The sequence below is a fragment of the Fulmarus glacialis genome, unplaced genomic scaffold, assembly GCF_000690835.1.
Source record: "Fulmarus glacialis isolate BGI_N327 unplaced genomic scaffold, ASM69083v1 scaffold36997, whole genome shotgun sequence".
Classification (NCBI taxonomy): Eukaryota; Metazoa; Chordata; class Aves; order Procellariiformes; family Procellariidae; genus Fulmarus; species Fulmarus glacialis.
Window position 1 is genome coordinate 2,450 of NW_009221944.1, and position 13,710 is coordinate 16,159.

General features: G+C 51.8%; 1 protein-coding gene across 6 annotated transcripts; it reads left to right on the forward strand.

Moving 5' to 3' along the window:
- The first annotated feature begins 402 nt into the window (after positions 1-402).
- LOC104071770 (tropomyosin alpha-3 chain) lies at positions 403-12,707 on the forward strand. Of its 6 annotated transcripts, XM_009581292.1 has the most exons (10): positions 403-532; positions 1,366-1,483; positions 1,707-1,777; positions 3,150-3,225; positions 3,722-3,784; positions 3,947-4,016; positions 5,841-5,919; positions 7,840-7,903; positions 11,516-11,638; positions 12,239-12,527. In XM_009581292.1, the coding sequence occupies exons 2-9, from the start codon at positions 1,370-1,372 to the stop codon at positions 11,591-11,593; spliced, it is 615 nt and encodes a 204-aa protein (XP_009579587.1). In that variant the 5' UTR covers positions 403-532; positions 1,366-1,369; the 3' UTR covers positions 11,594-11,638; positions 12,239-12,527. The 6 variants fall into 6 exon arrangements, with proteins under 6 accessions (XP_009579587.1, XP_009579589.1, XP_009579590.1 ...); XM_009581294.1 differs by lacking the exons at positions 7,840-7,903; positions 11,516-11,638 and having other exon boundaries at positions 12,239-12,707; XM_009581295.1 differs by lacking the exons at positions 3,150-3,225; positions 7,840-7,903; positions 11,516-11,638 and adding an exon at positions 2,579-2,654 and having other exon boundaries at positions 12,239-12,680.
- Positions 12,708-13,710: the final 1,003 nt, after the last annotated feature.

A 13,710-nucleotide genomic window follows, 5' to 3' on the forward strand; every position in this document is an offset into this window, starting at 1 on the left:
TGTGCTAAATGGTAGCTGTCACAGAGCTCTGGTGTGGTGGATAAATAGGACTGTGATTGATGGCCTGGCAGGATTAGAGCAGCTGCAGAGAAGACCCATTAGCGTAAGTCATCTACTTAGTGTTTATGGCTTAAACTGTCACGTCAGCTCAAGCTGACAGGCGAGAAACCTGCAGGATGACTGCTGCATGGAGAAAGCGTGTGTGTGTGTGAAATGTTGCGAAGCTTAACCTGCGTGCAAGCGCATGGGAGTGCAGCCTCTGTGAGAAAATGGATAAAGCACCCTGGCTTTGTTTTGGCTTCCTATGTGCTGCCGCTGACCTGAAGGCAGACCTCAGCTGCCCTGCACTGACTGCTAAACCTGCCACAGACTGAGTCATCCTCATCTGCTCCCTCTAGGCTGAGGCAGAAGTGGCATCTTTGAATCGCCGTATCCAGCTGGTAGAGGAGGAGTTAGACCGAGCCCAGGAGCGCCTTGCCACAGCTCTGCAGAAGCTGGAAGAGGCAGAGAAGGCTGCAGATGAAAGTGAAAGGTGAGCAAGGGCTGCAGCTCTCACTCTGTCAAACATCTCAGATGTGTTCCTGACTGAGGGCCCAGTGCCATCAACCTCTTGGGCTTCCTGGAGGGTAGGAAGTAGATACCACATCAAGGCTGGATGTGGGAGTTAATACCCGCTTATGCGGAGCAACTAAAACAATGCTCTTGGCCTTGTGTGAGTATCTTGGAACCTGAGGCTAAGGAGCAAGTAAGTGCTGTGTACTACCATGCATCCCCGCCTCCAAGGGAGGAGAAATAAGTGGGTTCTGGGACACCGCTGACTTGTAAAGGTGGCTGCTGGTGGGGCACCCTCTCTTCCTGCTGCCTCTGCCAGCATCCTCCCTTCTGGCAGACGTCCCCTGACCTGGTGGTGTGAGTCAGAGGGGAGCGGTCCACTTCCAGTTGGCTGGTGTGCCTCATCGGTGCACAGTGAGCAGCCTGACCCAGCTGATGTCCTGCCATAAAGATGGACTTGGCTCTTCCTGCGTTCCAGCCTGGAAAGGACTTGGCTCAGCCGTGTGGAGTCCCTAAGACAGCCTGGCTTGTTCTTCTCAGCAGCACCACATTTCCCTTGGTCCAGGAGCCCAATGAGCTGCTGGAGTAACGCTCCAAGGAACAGTTAATTCTGAGCAATCAAGGTTGCTGTATCTGCATCAGCCCAGCGGTGTCTGCCTTCCTGTGCTACCCTCTGCACTCGGAGGTGTCATGGCTCGTAAGGAAGCAACGTGGTGCCAGGGGAGCACTGTTAATGCTCTGAAACTCATTACACCGCTGGCTTGTACAGGATTGTTTTATACATCTCCCCTCCCTGTGCTTTCTTTTGGGCAGAGGCATGAAAGTCATTGAAAACAGAGCTCTGAAGGATGAGGAGAAGATGGAACTGCAGGAGATCCAGCTCAAGGAAGCCAAGCACATTGCAGAGGAGGCGGACAGGAAGTATGAGGAGGTGAGACCCTTGGATGCTCTAGTACAGCTGACCCTGGCCAGGAGAGGCAGCTCCTCTTCCTGCGAGGAGAGCCTGGCTCACAGCAGAGCTACGTCAGTGTTCCCCTTAGCCAAAAGACTCTGGCAGCTCCAGTGACTCCTGCAGGTGTTCCCTTTACTGCCTTGCACAGCCTCCAAGTACAAAAATCGTCTTCCTTCCTCTTAATTCTGATTCTCCCTTCCAGGTTGCTCGGAAACTGGTGATCATAGAAGGAGATCTGGAGCGTACCGAAGAGAGAGCTGAGCTTGCAGAATCGTGAGTAATCTGCTTGCATGTAACTGGCATGTCTACCTTTGCATGGGAACTAACACAGGATTTCTAACCTTGTTACACAAGGCCTGAAGCACAGGGTGGGTTTAGATCCTCAAATGAAAGAGTTGGAAGCACTCTTCTGCTCGGAACAGGATTGGGTCCACTGAGGATATGGAGTTTGTGATTTGTGATTTGCCTTGTAGTGGAGATGGTCTGCCCCTTTGCATGGAGGGACTCCCTAGTTAGCAAGGCCAGAGAATCCTTCTCCACTTGGTATTCACCAGCACTGCTTTGTACGTATGGTCACGAGATCCTTACACGTTGCTACGGGGCACGTCAGTGCACAGCACTTGTCCTAAAGTGGCAGAGGCCTCCCGCGCTGGGAGCTGAAGTGGCATGCGGGATGTCCAAGGGCAGAACTGTGGCTGAGGTTGGTCTCTGGCCTCTTAAAATATTTGCAGTGATCACCACAGACTTCTGCACTGCTGAGCCGCAAGCTGGACTTCCTCTGCTCGGAGCAGACACATAAATTGTGGTATCTGGGCTCCTTTCACATGGCTGGATGCTTTAGCTGATCCTTGAGGAGCTGGTCAGGGCCTTCCTGTACTCTGGGCCTTGTCTAACAAAGTTAGTGTGTACGCAGCAATAGCACTGTGCTTCCTGCCCAGACATGCATGTCATGACCATGACTTTTTTGTGTTTTTCCCCGACACCCCTTTTTTACTCTGCGGTATTGTGTTATTGGTGCTCCTTTTGACCCTTGCCCCCACCTGGCTTGTGCCATCGTGTGATCGTCACTAACAGTCGTTGCCGGGAGCTGCAGGAGCAGATCAGAGTGATGGACCAGAACTTGAAGTGTCTGTCTGTTGCCGAAGAAAAGGTACTAACCTTTCCCTCCTTGAACCATTAAACCAGAACTCTTGTGGTCTTCTTGCTATGCTCCTTCCCTCAGCTTAACTGCATCTTTCTCTCTCCTGGAATGTTCTGTCCTCTCTGCCCATAAATATTCCTGTCTGAGTGGTGGTGGCTGTCCATGTGTCTGTCAGAACAGCTTCCCTCCTTACAGCAAACTAAACATGCAGTTTCTACTTGAAGACTCCAGGTCCGGCAGAAATCTGTGTCCACGTCTCAGCTGCTCAGCTCAGTGCCCTGTGCGTGTGCTGGCAGAATTCTTAAAATATGAACTTGGGAGGCAGGAAGGGAACTTGCTTTCTGCACAAGTGCCTCAAAGCAGGGTCCCATCCAGTCTGATTGCAGACCGTCTCCTAAAGAACTTCCTCGTCTTCCCTGCACATGGATTCACTTCTTGTCTCTCCTGTCTTTCCCTCCCGCTTCTTTTCCTTTTTCTCTCCCCTTTCTTTACGAAACCCCACAGTAAATGTTCCGAGCTGGAAGAAGAGTTGAAGAATGTCACCAACAATCTCAAGTCTCTTGAGGCTCAGGCTGAGAAGGTAGGGCTGCTTGTCCAAGGGCCAGAAACGCGTCTGTTTTGCTAGGAGGGTGTGTGACAGCAGAACACCCACTGGGATAGAAATGATGCAACTGCAGCCTTAAGCAAACAAGGAGAGCTGTGTTTGCTCTCCCAGGAGAGCTAACGGATTTCAGTGCAGGGCTAATGTTGACTGTAGAAGCTGGGAGCGCGGGAGGTCTGGCTGCCCTTCCCTGCCTTGGGGCAGACTCGATCGGCCAAGATGTTTATGCTGCTGGAATGAGAATTTTCCTGCACCCAAGTTTGTTACGTGGGTAACATGATGTGGGACTTGCTGCCTGACCCAGTTCTGTTGGACTAGGGTAGGGATGTGAATAACTCCTAGTTGGAAGTTTCTGTGGGCATGTGCACTGCAGTGAGGAGTTTAAGTCTCCCTCTGTAGCTGTGGGCTCTCTGGAGTGGGAGGTACCTGGGGCTGCTGAAGGCTGCTGATTGCTGACTCCTCTCGTTTTCCACAGTACTCTCAAAAAGAGGATAAATACGAAGAAGAGATCAAGATCCTGACTGATAAACTCAAAGAGGTGAGTGACCATGTCAGGATGGCCCAGCTGGGTGAGCTGGCCTCAGCTTGACTGGGGAGAGCCGTGGAGGGTGGGAGACTTCATGTCCTCAGGCTGATGCCTCTGTAGTCCTTTGCTGTATCCCAAAGCTGTTGTACTAACTGGCTCGCTTCTGTCTGGCAGGCGGAGACCCGTGCTGAATTTGCTGAACGGTCTGTAGCCAAGCTGGAGAAGACCATTGATGATTTGGAAGGTACATTCTGGGGATGGGAAGCCAAAGCATACGTGGTGAGGAATGGGGAGCTGAGGAAGACTATCTCCTAGATAGCTGGAGAGTGGAGATGCTGCTCTGCTTCTCAATACTTGGAGCATGACCTAACTCAGCCAAGGTGAGGCTTGGTGCCTCTGGAGTCATGCCCTGTGTATCTACTCTGAAAACAGTTCCCTGGCTGTGCTGCGGCAGGTATCAAGCTCTTGATCCAAACACCTTGCCATATCTGACTGATAGTGACAGATAGCGTGGCTGGTGTATCTTGGTTGTGATGTCCTCAGGAATGTAACTGGATTCCTATGCTCCAGTTTAACCCAATTTAAGGAGTGGCATAGGAAAAAAATGCCTGAACTCAACAGGAATTGGTTACAATAACATACTTGTGTGCAGAATTTCATGCACGTGGCTGTCTGCTGCAGACAGTGTTCCTGCAAGTCAACCACAGTAGTCAGTGAGTCTTGAAACAGCCCCTGTGAAGACTCAGACTCCCCAATGTCGGTCCTGGTTCAAGATTAAATCACCAGAAGCCCCATCCATTCAGTGTGGTGGTCAGCCTGTGCCAAGGATGGGTTCCTTTCCTCCTCCTGTTCCTGGTTTCACAGTGCTTCAGAAGCACTCCTGAGGCCAGCTGATGCAGAATCCTACCTTTTCCCAAGCCATGGAAGGAGAAGGTTCCAACTGCCTCCCTTAAATCTGGGTCTGTGGCTGGATTCTTCTGTGGATAGCTGTGGCTGGAGTGGTGGTGCTGGTAAACCAAAACTCTTACAGGCCTCCTGCCTCAACCACAGCATGTACCTTTGTGGTCTTTTAGTGCCAGGTCTTGGAGATTCAAAGCCACGTCCTACCGTCTGGAGTCACTCAGGAGGTTTTCTATCTAGAAATAGCAATGGTGTCAGCTGAGCTGTTCCAGAACTGCAGCCAAGCAGCAATCTGAGCCACTTCATGATCCAGGGCAAGCTTTTATTGGGAACTGCAAAAACTCCTCCAAATCCCTGCATGCTCCCCTTGAAACACGTTGAACGAGAGTTGGCTCCGGTCTCCAGCCTTGCTGCTGAAGTGACCTAGTTTATGACAACTGACAAAGTTCTCTGGGCTCTGTGAAGCCGTTAACAACATTACCAGCTGTACTGTAGCTTAGGCAGCCGGAGGTGGGAGCAGTCTGTGCCAGCTCTACACAATGCTCAAGGAGTGCATCAGTAAGAGTTTCAGGACTGCCTCCTCCCCTGAAGGCGGGTGATCTGCCTGTCTGCTCCATTATCTGATGGAGAACACAGGTGTGGCCTGTCTGTTCGGCTCACCCTGCCTAGCTGTGTACTACAGAATGGGAATTCCCTCTGATGCCCAGGACTATTACGTGACTGACTTCTCCCAAGCCGGTTTTTGTATTGAGGCTGAAGGTGGGAACTAAGCACCTCAGTTGATCTGTGCCTTCCTTAGGTGTAGCAAGCTTCTGCCTAAGAGGATGGAGTTGCCCTTCCCTGCTACTCTTCCTGTCAGTGGTTCTTGCTGACCTAGCTGGGCAGCTTGTTCTCACAAGCTGATGTGGTTTGAGTTCTTGGCTCTGCTCCCCTTGGAGCTGGGGAGCTTGTATTCCTGGAAGGCACTTGCTGGTCAGACTGTCCTCAGGCTGTTGGAACCCTCCTGTTCATTGTTGGGAACTAATACGGAGTCGTGATGTCTCCACATCTAACTTCATTTTCTTCTGTTCATGAATCCCATGCTGCTTTTCCTGCCCCAGGGTGTTGGAAGAACTCCTCTGCCTTCCCTCATTGTTTCCCTTTTGTTCTCCTCCTAAACCTCTTCTAGATGAGCTCTATGCCCAGAAACTGAAGTACAAAGCAATTAGTGAGGAACTGGACCACGCCCTGAATGACATGACTTCCATGTAAATATGAGCTGGCTGGTGTTCGCCTCTCGCTTCAGCAGGCTAGACCGCCAGAGCTTGCTTGGTTTGCTGTGATTTTCATAGTTGGAGAATCAATGGCACTGTCTAGGTTACTTCTACAGATCTCTGCCTCCAGGATTGTGGAGGCTTCCCTGCAGCATGCTGTACTCCTAACTCTAGGTCCTTGTGATCTGCATGTGTAACACTAAGTGCTGTGTTGGCCTGAAGGGGTTCTGACTTGAACTCTGAGTGCAATTCCCAGTCCTGCTGGGAAGGGCTTCCTAAGGTAATGTGGCTTAGTTGCCTGCTGGAGCCACTGGGCCATGGTCTTGGGATTCCTCCTGGAAGAGGCTGTGGATAGTGCTCGAGTGGATTCCTTAGGAATTGCTGTAACAGGCTTGAGATGGGCTGGATCATGAACTGATCTGTGGAAGTAGCTGAACTCGTATGTTTCTGCAACTTTGCTACTTGGCTTTTTGTTCAGATTTGCGGTGGGTTCTGCTAACAGCTGCTCCGCACAGTCCTTACCACTAACCAAGGAGAGGTCAGGTACTTGCACTGCAGAGGAACAGCCTTAACGCTAGCATCTGAAAGCTCCCTAAGCAAAGTTTGCTGTGCACAAACACTTAAGCTTCTCTTAAAATTAGTGTCTCCTTCTGTCTCACACAGATAAGTCTTGTGATTCCAAACGCCACTTTGGATTTGCCTCTCTGCTTGGTGGCTTGTTCTGCATCTGCACCCTGCATTCATGCTCTCGTCATCTTGCTCTGAATTCCAGTACCTTTTTCCAGTTATTGTGCACAGGGCATCCCTGGGAACGAGTGCTGTAAAGACGCTGAAGCTTGACAGCAGCAGCAGCAGCCCCCTAGTTATGCTGCACTGGCTCCTAAACAAAGCTCGCTCTGTTTGGCCCGATGTGCCAGACACTGCTGTGCTCTGAGGGGCTGCCCTTTCAATGTCTGGGCATAGCTGGGAGTATGTTGTTCTCATCTGCATATCTTGTGTAGAGCCATAAAGCTCCTTTTGTATTTCTCTTGCCTCTTGCTTGAGCATGATGTCACTTTTTTAAGGAAAACAATTCGTGTATAAATTGAATGGAACGGCTGGTGCTTTTGAGAAATGGGTTTCTAGTGACCACTTGCTGCTTTAGAGTAACTGTTTCAATGTTGCGTTCAAACCGGTGTAACCCTCAGCACCCTTGGTGGATGGAATACACATACTTCATTAACACACTGGATTTTTCCCTTTGAGTGTCTTATTGGCTCACAGATGTGAATTGCAGCTCTGCAAATGGTGCCTCGGCACGCAGCATGCTCTTGTAGGGTCAAATGGGAGGCTGGGGTTTGTAGCAGGAAGTCCTCGAGCTGTGCCTGCTTCAGCCTGGCTGAAGACACTCCTCACACCTGCCTGCTCGGTAGTGTTCACCAGCATCGGTTGCCAAATGCTGGCTCGCAGTGGGAAGTCACCACACCTGATAGTCACTAGGTCACTGGCAGGGGGTGAAGCTAATAAATATCAAGTGAGCTCTGGCTGGTTTCCAGTTGGACAGGACTGGTTGGGTGCAAGGTGCTGCCTGTGCCTGTGGGGGGGATGGATGGCCCCTTGCTTCAGGAATGGGGATGTCACTGCAACAGGGCTGTGGGCATCCGAACCAAGGAATCCGTGTTTTGCGGAGTCCTCCCCTCCCCATGCAGGGGCTGAGGGTGACGGGATCCTCCTGGGAGTGTGGCATGGAGCTTTACACTGAGCACTGCAGCTGGTGGCAGGCTGCAGACACTTGATGTGTGTCACCGCTGGTCTGAGTCTGTTGCTAGTTGCTCTGGTATCATAGACACTGATCAGCCTCTCATAACTGTATGTGCTGCCTCGTGGTGGCTTGTCAAATACTTTTTCCCTTCTGGTTTGGTTCATCTGCCACAGTGCCCGAAGAGCTCTTCATGAACAGAGTTTTGATGAAATGGGACACCTCCCGTGGTTTCCTCAGGTTTGTGTCACTCCGTTCTCCACACAAATGGCACTAGCAGTAAGGATAGTCCAGACACGCTGAACTGCCCCAGCCTGTTCTCACTCTATCTTCTGTGTCAGGGCTATCCCCTCTCTGCTGGGTCTGGGTGGGGAAGGAGGGAGCACTCCTGCAAGGAATTTCAAAGGGTGGTAGCTTGGAAAGCTCTGGCAGATGGTGGTCTGACTCTCCTGGGGAATGGGGCAGTAACTCTGTGCCCTGTAAGCACGAACCCATAACTCCTCGTAACCAAAGCTGCAGCTGGAGTAGGGGCTCTAGATCCTGTGGGAGGGGCAGGGCTTCTGTCACAAGTGTCTGAGTGTGTGGAGGCTTCCAGCCCAGCATTCAGTTGCCAGCTCTTACCAGGTGGGAGGTGGCACCTTGCCCTTGTGAAATGGCCTCTCTCCTCATGGGGACATCCTGTCAGCTGCAGGTTTATTACTGACTCGCGCTGTGTGGAGCTGGTGGTTCTGCTGTTGCACAGTGGTGTTGCAAGCGATGTTATTGAAGGCTGGGCTGTGGCAGGCCCTTTGCCTGCTTGTCCTGATGGAACTCCACACTGAGTGGTGGATGGATGGATGGTGGGTGATGCAACTTCTGCCCTGGGAGGTTTTGAGAGGCTTCTGGTCTGACTGGATTGCTAGGCTTGTGCGGGCTGGTTATCGTGAGCTGGGCTGTTGACTCAGGAGTGCTGCCAATGCAGATTAGCTGACCAGGAGGCACAAGTCCTGGAGCTCCCCAGGTTGCAGGGATGGCTGGTAAGGCTGCCCTGAGGGTTGGGTGGAGAAGGGAGCAGGCCAAACACTGGAGCTAGCCCCAGCAGACCTGGGCAAGCGTTCAATGTTGAGGAGCTGTTCCTGAGATCTAGGAAGGATCATGCTAATTACTTTAGTCAGTCTGCTCCCTCATGGGGGTGGGTCATCAGGTCCCTGTCCACAAGCAGTAACGCTTCCTTGAAGGCTGTGAGCCATTGAACCAGCCTACAGTCACTGGTACTTCTGACTGCAGTTCACTCCCATCCTCTGACACTCTGGAGATCCAGGACCAGCCCTGATCACCTGTGGCTGGAGACTGGCATCAGGGTGCCCAGCCTACCTGCTCAGAGCCAGCATGGAGGCCAGAGAGCGAGTCCCTAGCAGCAGTAGTAGCTGATGTGCAAGGTGGGCTCTGGTGTAGGCCAGGATGGGGTGTACCTGTCCCCCATACCACAACTTCCTTCAACTTCTAGTTAGATTGCGGTGGGACAGAAATTGTTGGCTTCTCTGGCTGTTGCTTGGTCCCTCGGTGGCTTTAAAGAAGGGACAATCAATCGTACTACCCCCTGTCCTGCGGAGTGGCATGCAGCTAGAGCAGGTGCTGAGGGCTGAGAGGAGCTGAGGGTAGCTGGGTGAAGGTGAGCTTCCCCCCTTGTGTGCAGCTGTCATGGAGGATCTGGGCTGAGACTCTCTGGAGAGGGGGACATGCTTTGGCTGCTCCGTGTGAACAGCTTGACTCAGTGTCCTGAATCTTACCTGGCCAGGTCTTGTTCAAGAGCACAATATTCCTAGGTTGAAAGCAATGAGGAATGGTGTAGATCCCCTTCAGAGTGTGCCCTAGATTCCTAGGGACCTTGTAGTACAAGGATTTGAGAAGGAGCCTAAGGCCAGCAAGAATTGCTGTGCTTCACGCTTGCTCATCAGGCAGAGGCAGCATGCTGTGTGATGATTAGTTCTGCCAGGCTGGAAGCTGTCGTATAAGGATTTTTCACTGCCTGGAATTCCCCAAATGCAGGGGTTGGAGTTGTCAGGCTGGGAGGACCCTGCCTGTGTAGATGGGCAGAGATAGATGCTGAACTGGTTCTCTGCGGTGGCTGGTTGTGGCTGACAGGCTGTATGGCAGGACAGTGGCCATCCAGCCCCGAGAGGTGACCTTTCCTGGGAGAGGATCAGACTGGTTCTCCCTTTCCCTGGAGTTGCTGATGAGTACATGTGCTTGGCACCAGCCTTGGGGATGAGTATGGCCGCTGGAGCCCAGCGAGGGTGTAAGGACAGGGACTGGGTGGGAGGTGAAGGCTGTCAGATGCCGTGGCAGTTTGTGCCCCGCTCATTTAGTTGTTCTGGGCCAGACATAAAATAGGAGTGTGTGCTCCAGAACTTCCTCTGTCCTGTACCTGAAGCTAATACTGCCTTCAGTCCTTGTCTAGACATGGTGGGTTGTTAGTGTGGCACAAAGGCATGTCTTTGGAGGAGTGTCCTCCAGGTCAGGTATGAGATGCTGTCATTCTTAGTTCTTCTGGTGACCCTGTCCTACTGTTAAAACCCCATCAATCCCACTGCTGTGTGGTGTGGCTCACTCTGGAAGGTGCTTCTGGTTCAGCTGTGGTAGGACTGCTTCTTTCTGCAAAGTGCTCCACAGGCTTAAAGCACATCCCAAATCTCTCTCCTTACCTGGGTACAGCCCAGCCTGCAGGCTCCTCTTCTGGTGTTCTCTTCTTCCTCTCTCTGCCTTTGCAAGCCCTTGGCAGCACTTCCATTTCTGCCTGCACTTGGTTTTCTCTGTGATCCTTCTGAGCTGAAACGCAAGTTAGAGTAAGACAAACCTTTGTTCTCCCGGGCTTCATCTGTGTAATAGCCTAGACTTGATCCTCAGAGGATCGCGTTATGGAGACAGCTTATTTGATGTGCTCATCTTGGTACTCTACTAACCTTCCCTTTCTCTCTTTTTCTCTCTTCCTCTTGTTTCCCCTAATCCTGTTGCTGCTGCAGAGCGCCTGTACAGCCAGCTTGAGAAAAATCGCCTGCTCTCTAACGAGCTGAAGTTAACGCTGCATGATCTGTGTGACTGAGAAGGGGGCCCACTAATGCCATTAAACAAGCTTATTGCGACCACCAATGCTGTGGACCACAGTGAAATCTGATCATTCTTAAGACTGGCAGACTTGCAAAGTTTATGCAATTGCTGCTATTTAATGGGGCACTTGAATTTATCCTCTAATTTATTTAAGAGTGTTTTTTTTTATAAAGGTAACCTCTATTCTTGGTGAAATAACCCTCAGACTTGGCTGTTTTTTGAGCAGTCTTGTTCACTTGCCCAGGGGGTCCTGCCTGGCTCCTCCATGGAACCAGAATGGCTGCACCCACCAAGAGAGGGGTGGGGTGAAGTTAGGCTTATGTCTGCTAAAAGATGCCTGTCAAGTGCTACAGCTTAATTTACTGTTAGCTCAATGACTGTAGGATTTCCTGCTGCATGGAATGATGGCTTGTAACAATAAATGACTGACCTCATTGTCTGCAAGACACTGCACACCTGTAGTACTTTCCTATATAGTTGAGTCCTAACCTAGAAGGTTTGGGGGAAGTGGTCATTCCCGGGGCCTGACCACAGTGCAGCTGCAGAGCCCCAGAACGGGTTGGGAAAGCTCATGGACATCTTGAAAGCAAGTCCCAAAATCCACAGCATGAAGCTGTGTCTTGAGTGCCTGCAGGGAATCTAAACGCTGCAGTTGCTAGTGCTCTAGGAAGGCTGCTTCTTGCTCTGTGCACAGTTTCTGACTCTGGGGAGGTTGGGGAGTGGCTTTGAGAAAACTGCCTGTACCTAAAGGACATCTTTCTACAGCCTGTCTGTCCAGTGTCCCAGCGTGTGGATCTCTTCAGTGATAAGGGTGGGCTCACCTTTGGAGTAAAGCCTACCTAGAGCGCTAGTTGCTGATCTGAGCTCTCCTCCTGGCTTAAGGAACATGTGAGAATTGACTGTGCAGCTGCCTGTAGTCTCGGGCAGAGTTGCAGCACCCTCGCTCCTACTTGCTCCCTGCCTGCCCTTCACTGAAAACAGCCTCTTCCCTGCTGTCCTTGAGGCATGGTTGTCTGCTCCCTGCTGCTAGGTAGTTACGGTCTTGGTGACCAGCTTGGCATCTCTGTCCTGTGCTGGGGGGAAGAGGGGCACAACCAGCTGTAATTCCAGGGGGTGATTTCTGAGTGTGTTTTACCTCCGCGTTGCTCTTGAGTGCCTTGCTGGGCCACGGGGGTCTGCTGTCTGGAAGTGTTGAAGCCCTGGGGAAAGCTAGCTACAGTCGGAGGCACCTGCATGCAAACACTGCCTAGAGCCCTGGCTAAAAGTACATCGTGACCGTGCTGACTGGGAGCACCGGCAATGCGAGAGGCAAGGGCTACAAATGAGCCAGGTAACTTCAGAGCTTCTAGCTGCACCCAGCCAGGCACCCCCGGTCTGAGGACTTGCTGCGGCAGCGTGCTGGGAAGGGGCTAGCGCAAGCTTTCTTTGGCGAAGGTTTCTCGGTTGTCTGAAGCTGTCTTGTAACTCTTGATTCTTGCTTCCTGCCAGATAAACTGAAATCCACCAAAGAGGAGCATCTCTGCACGCAAAGAATGCTGGACCAGACCCTGCTAGACCTGAACGAGATGTAATGGATCCCTGCCACTGCCTCTGCCACACGATGCCTGGGGGGGCCAGCCCAGCCGCTGCTGACCTCTAACCCTTGGGGACCAGAGTTTACTTTCTGTTGCCAACTTGACCAAACACAAATCTTCTCCTTCGCCTCAGGGTTAAAGGCCATCAGGTTGGGCAGAGCTTCAAACAGCGTTATTAAGGGAAATAAACAATGCAATAATGTTTGGGGAGCATGTTTGAGATGTATACATTTTGTAACTACCTTTTTTTGTAGCAAACATTCCAAATAACTCACGAGGCTGGTGAGCTACACTTCAAAGCTCTTGGCTTTAAAATTTGGTATTAACCTTCTGTTAATCAGCTCTGGGCCACCCTGCTTTGGCAGGAGGGGAAGAAGGGTGTGACGGTTCCTGGGTGTGGGCCACTGAATTGGAGTAGCCGGGCTAGGGATGGAAGCCTATTGGGAAAACTTCCTTTCCAGGAGCTGTTTGCCAAAAGAGCAGTTCAGTTTCTCAGCTTTAAGGTAACTGTGATGTGGAGAAGCAACTTGGGCAAAAGGAGATTTTTTTTTTTTAAAGCCAAGCCTGTTATCTGAACAATTGAACCTTTACAGGGGTTGTTTCCCTTCCCTACCCCTACTGTTGGCCGCTTCCTTTCCTGGTAGGCTTAGAGAAGCCACGGCCCCTCTAACCCATTGCTACACAGGGGTTGAATTTGCCTTCACTAAGTGCTGATGCACCAAGCTTTATTGCTCATTGCTGGGTTACACTTAACAGCTTAAGTACAACAGCCTTGTTTTCTTGGGGAAATTTTTTTTGCCTACCCTGAGGGAGGGAACCGAGGCCTTCCCTCCTGGCCAGGAGTCCTCTTAGTGTCTTAAGGTACAAGCCATCTTGTTGTGCATTGCTGATGTGTCGTTGTTGTGAGGCGTGAGTGTGGAGATGTGTCAAGCTCGCGGCGTGTAGCTTGTGCTCGAGCATGCTGCTTGGTTGTAGCAGTTTTAGTGGCCAATCTGGAGAAAAGAACCCTATCAAGTGTTTTGATACTAAATTGAAAAATTGTCTTACTGTCTTTTGAAATAAAACCAATCCCTCTACACTGCTGTCTGGCTGCAGAGCTTTACTGTGTGTGAGCGGCTCCATCTGGGCCTGCGGGAGAAGAGGGTGGGTCTGAAGACCGGGGCTTGTGCCCGTCCCTCGGGCAGGAGAGCGGGGGTGAGGTAAGGCCAGGCTCGCCGGCTTCTTCCCGGGCCCAGAGCCCAAAGCGGGGCTGTCCGGCCGAGTCCTCCCTCTTTCACCTCAGCGCTTCGAGGGAGGCGGGGGAGCCCGGTGGCGGCAGGGCGCATGCGCACGGCGCAGGCGGCGAGGCACGCACTACGCCTGGGCGGGAACGGGGATGGTGGGCGG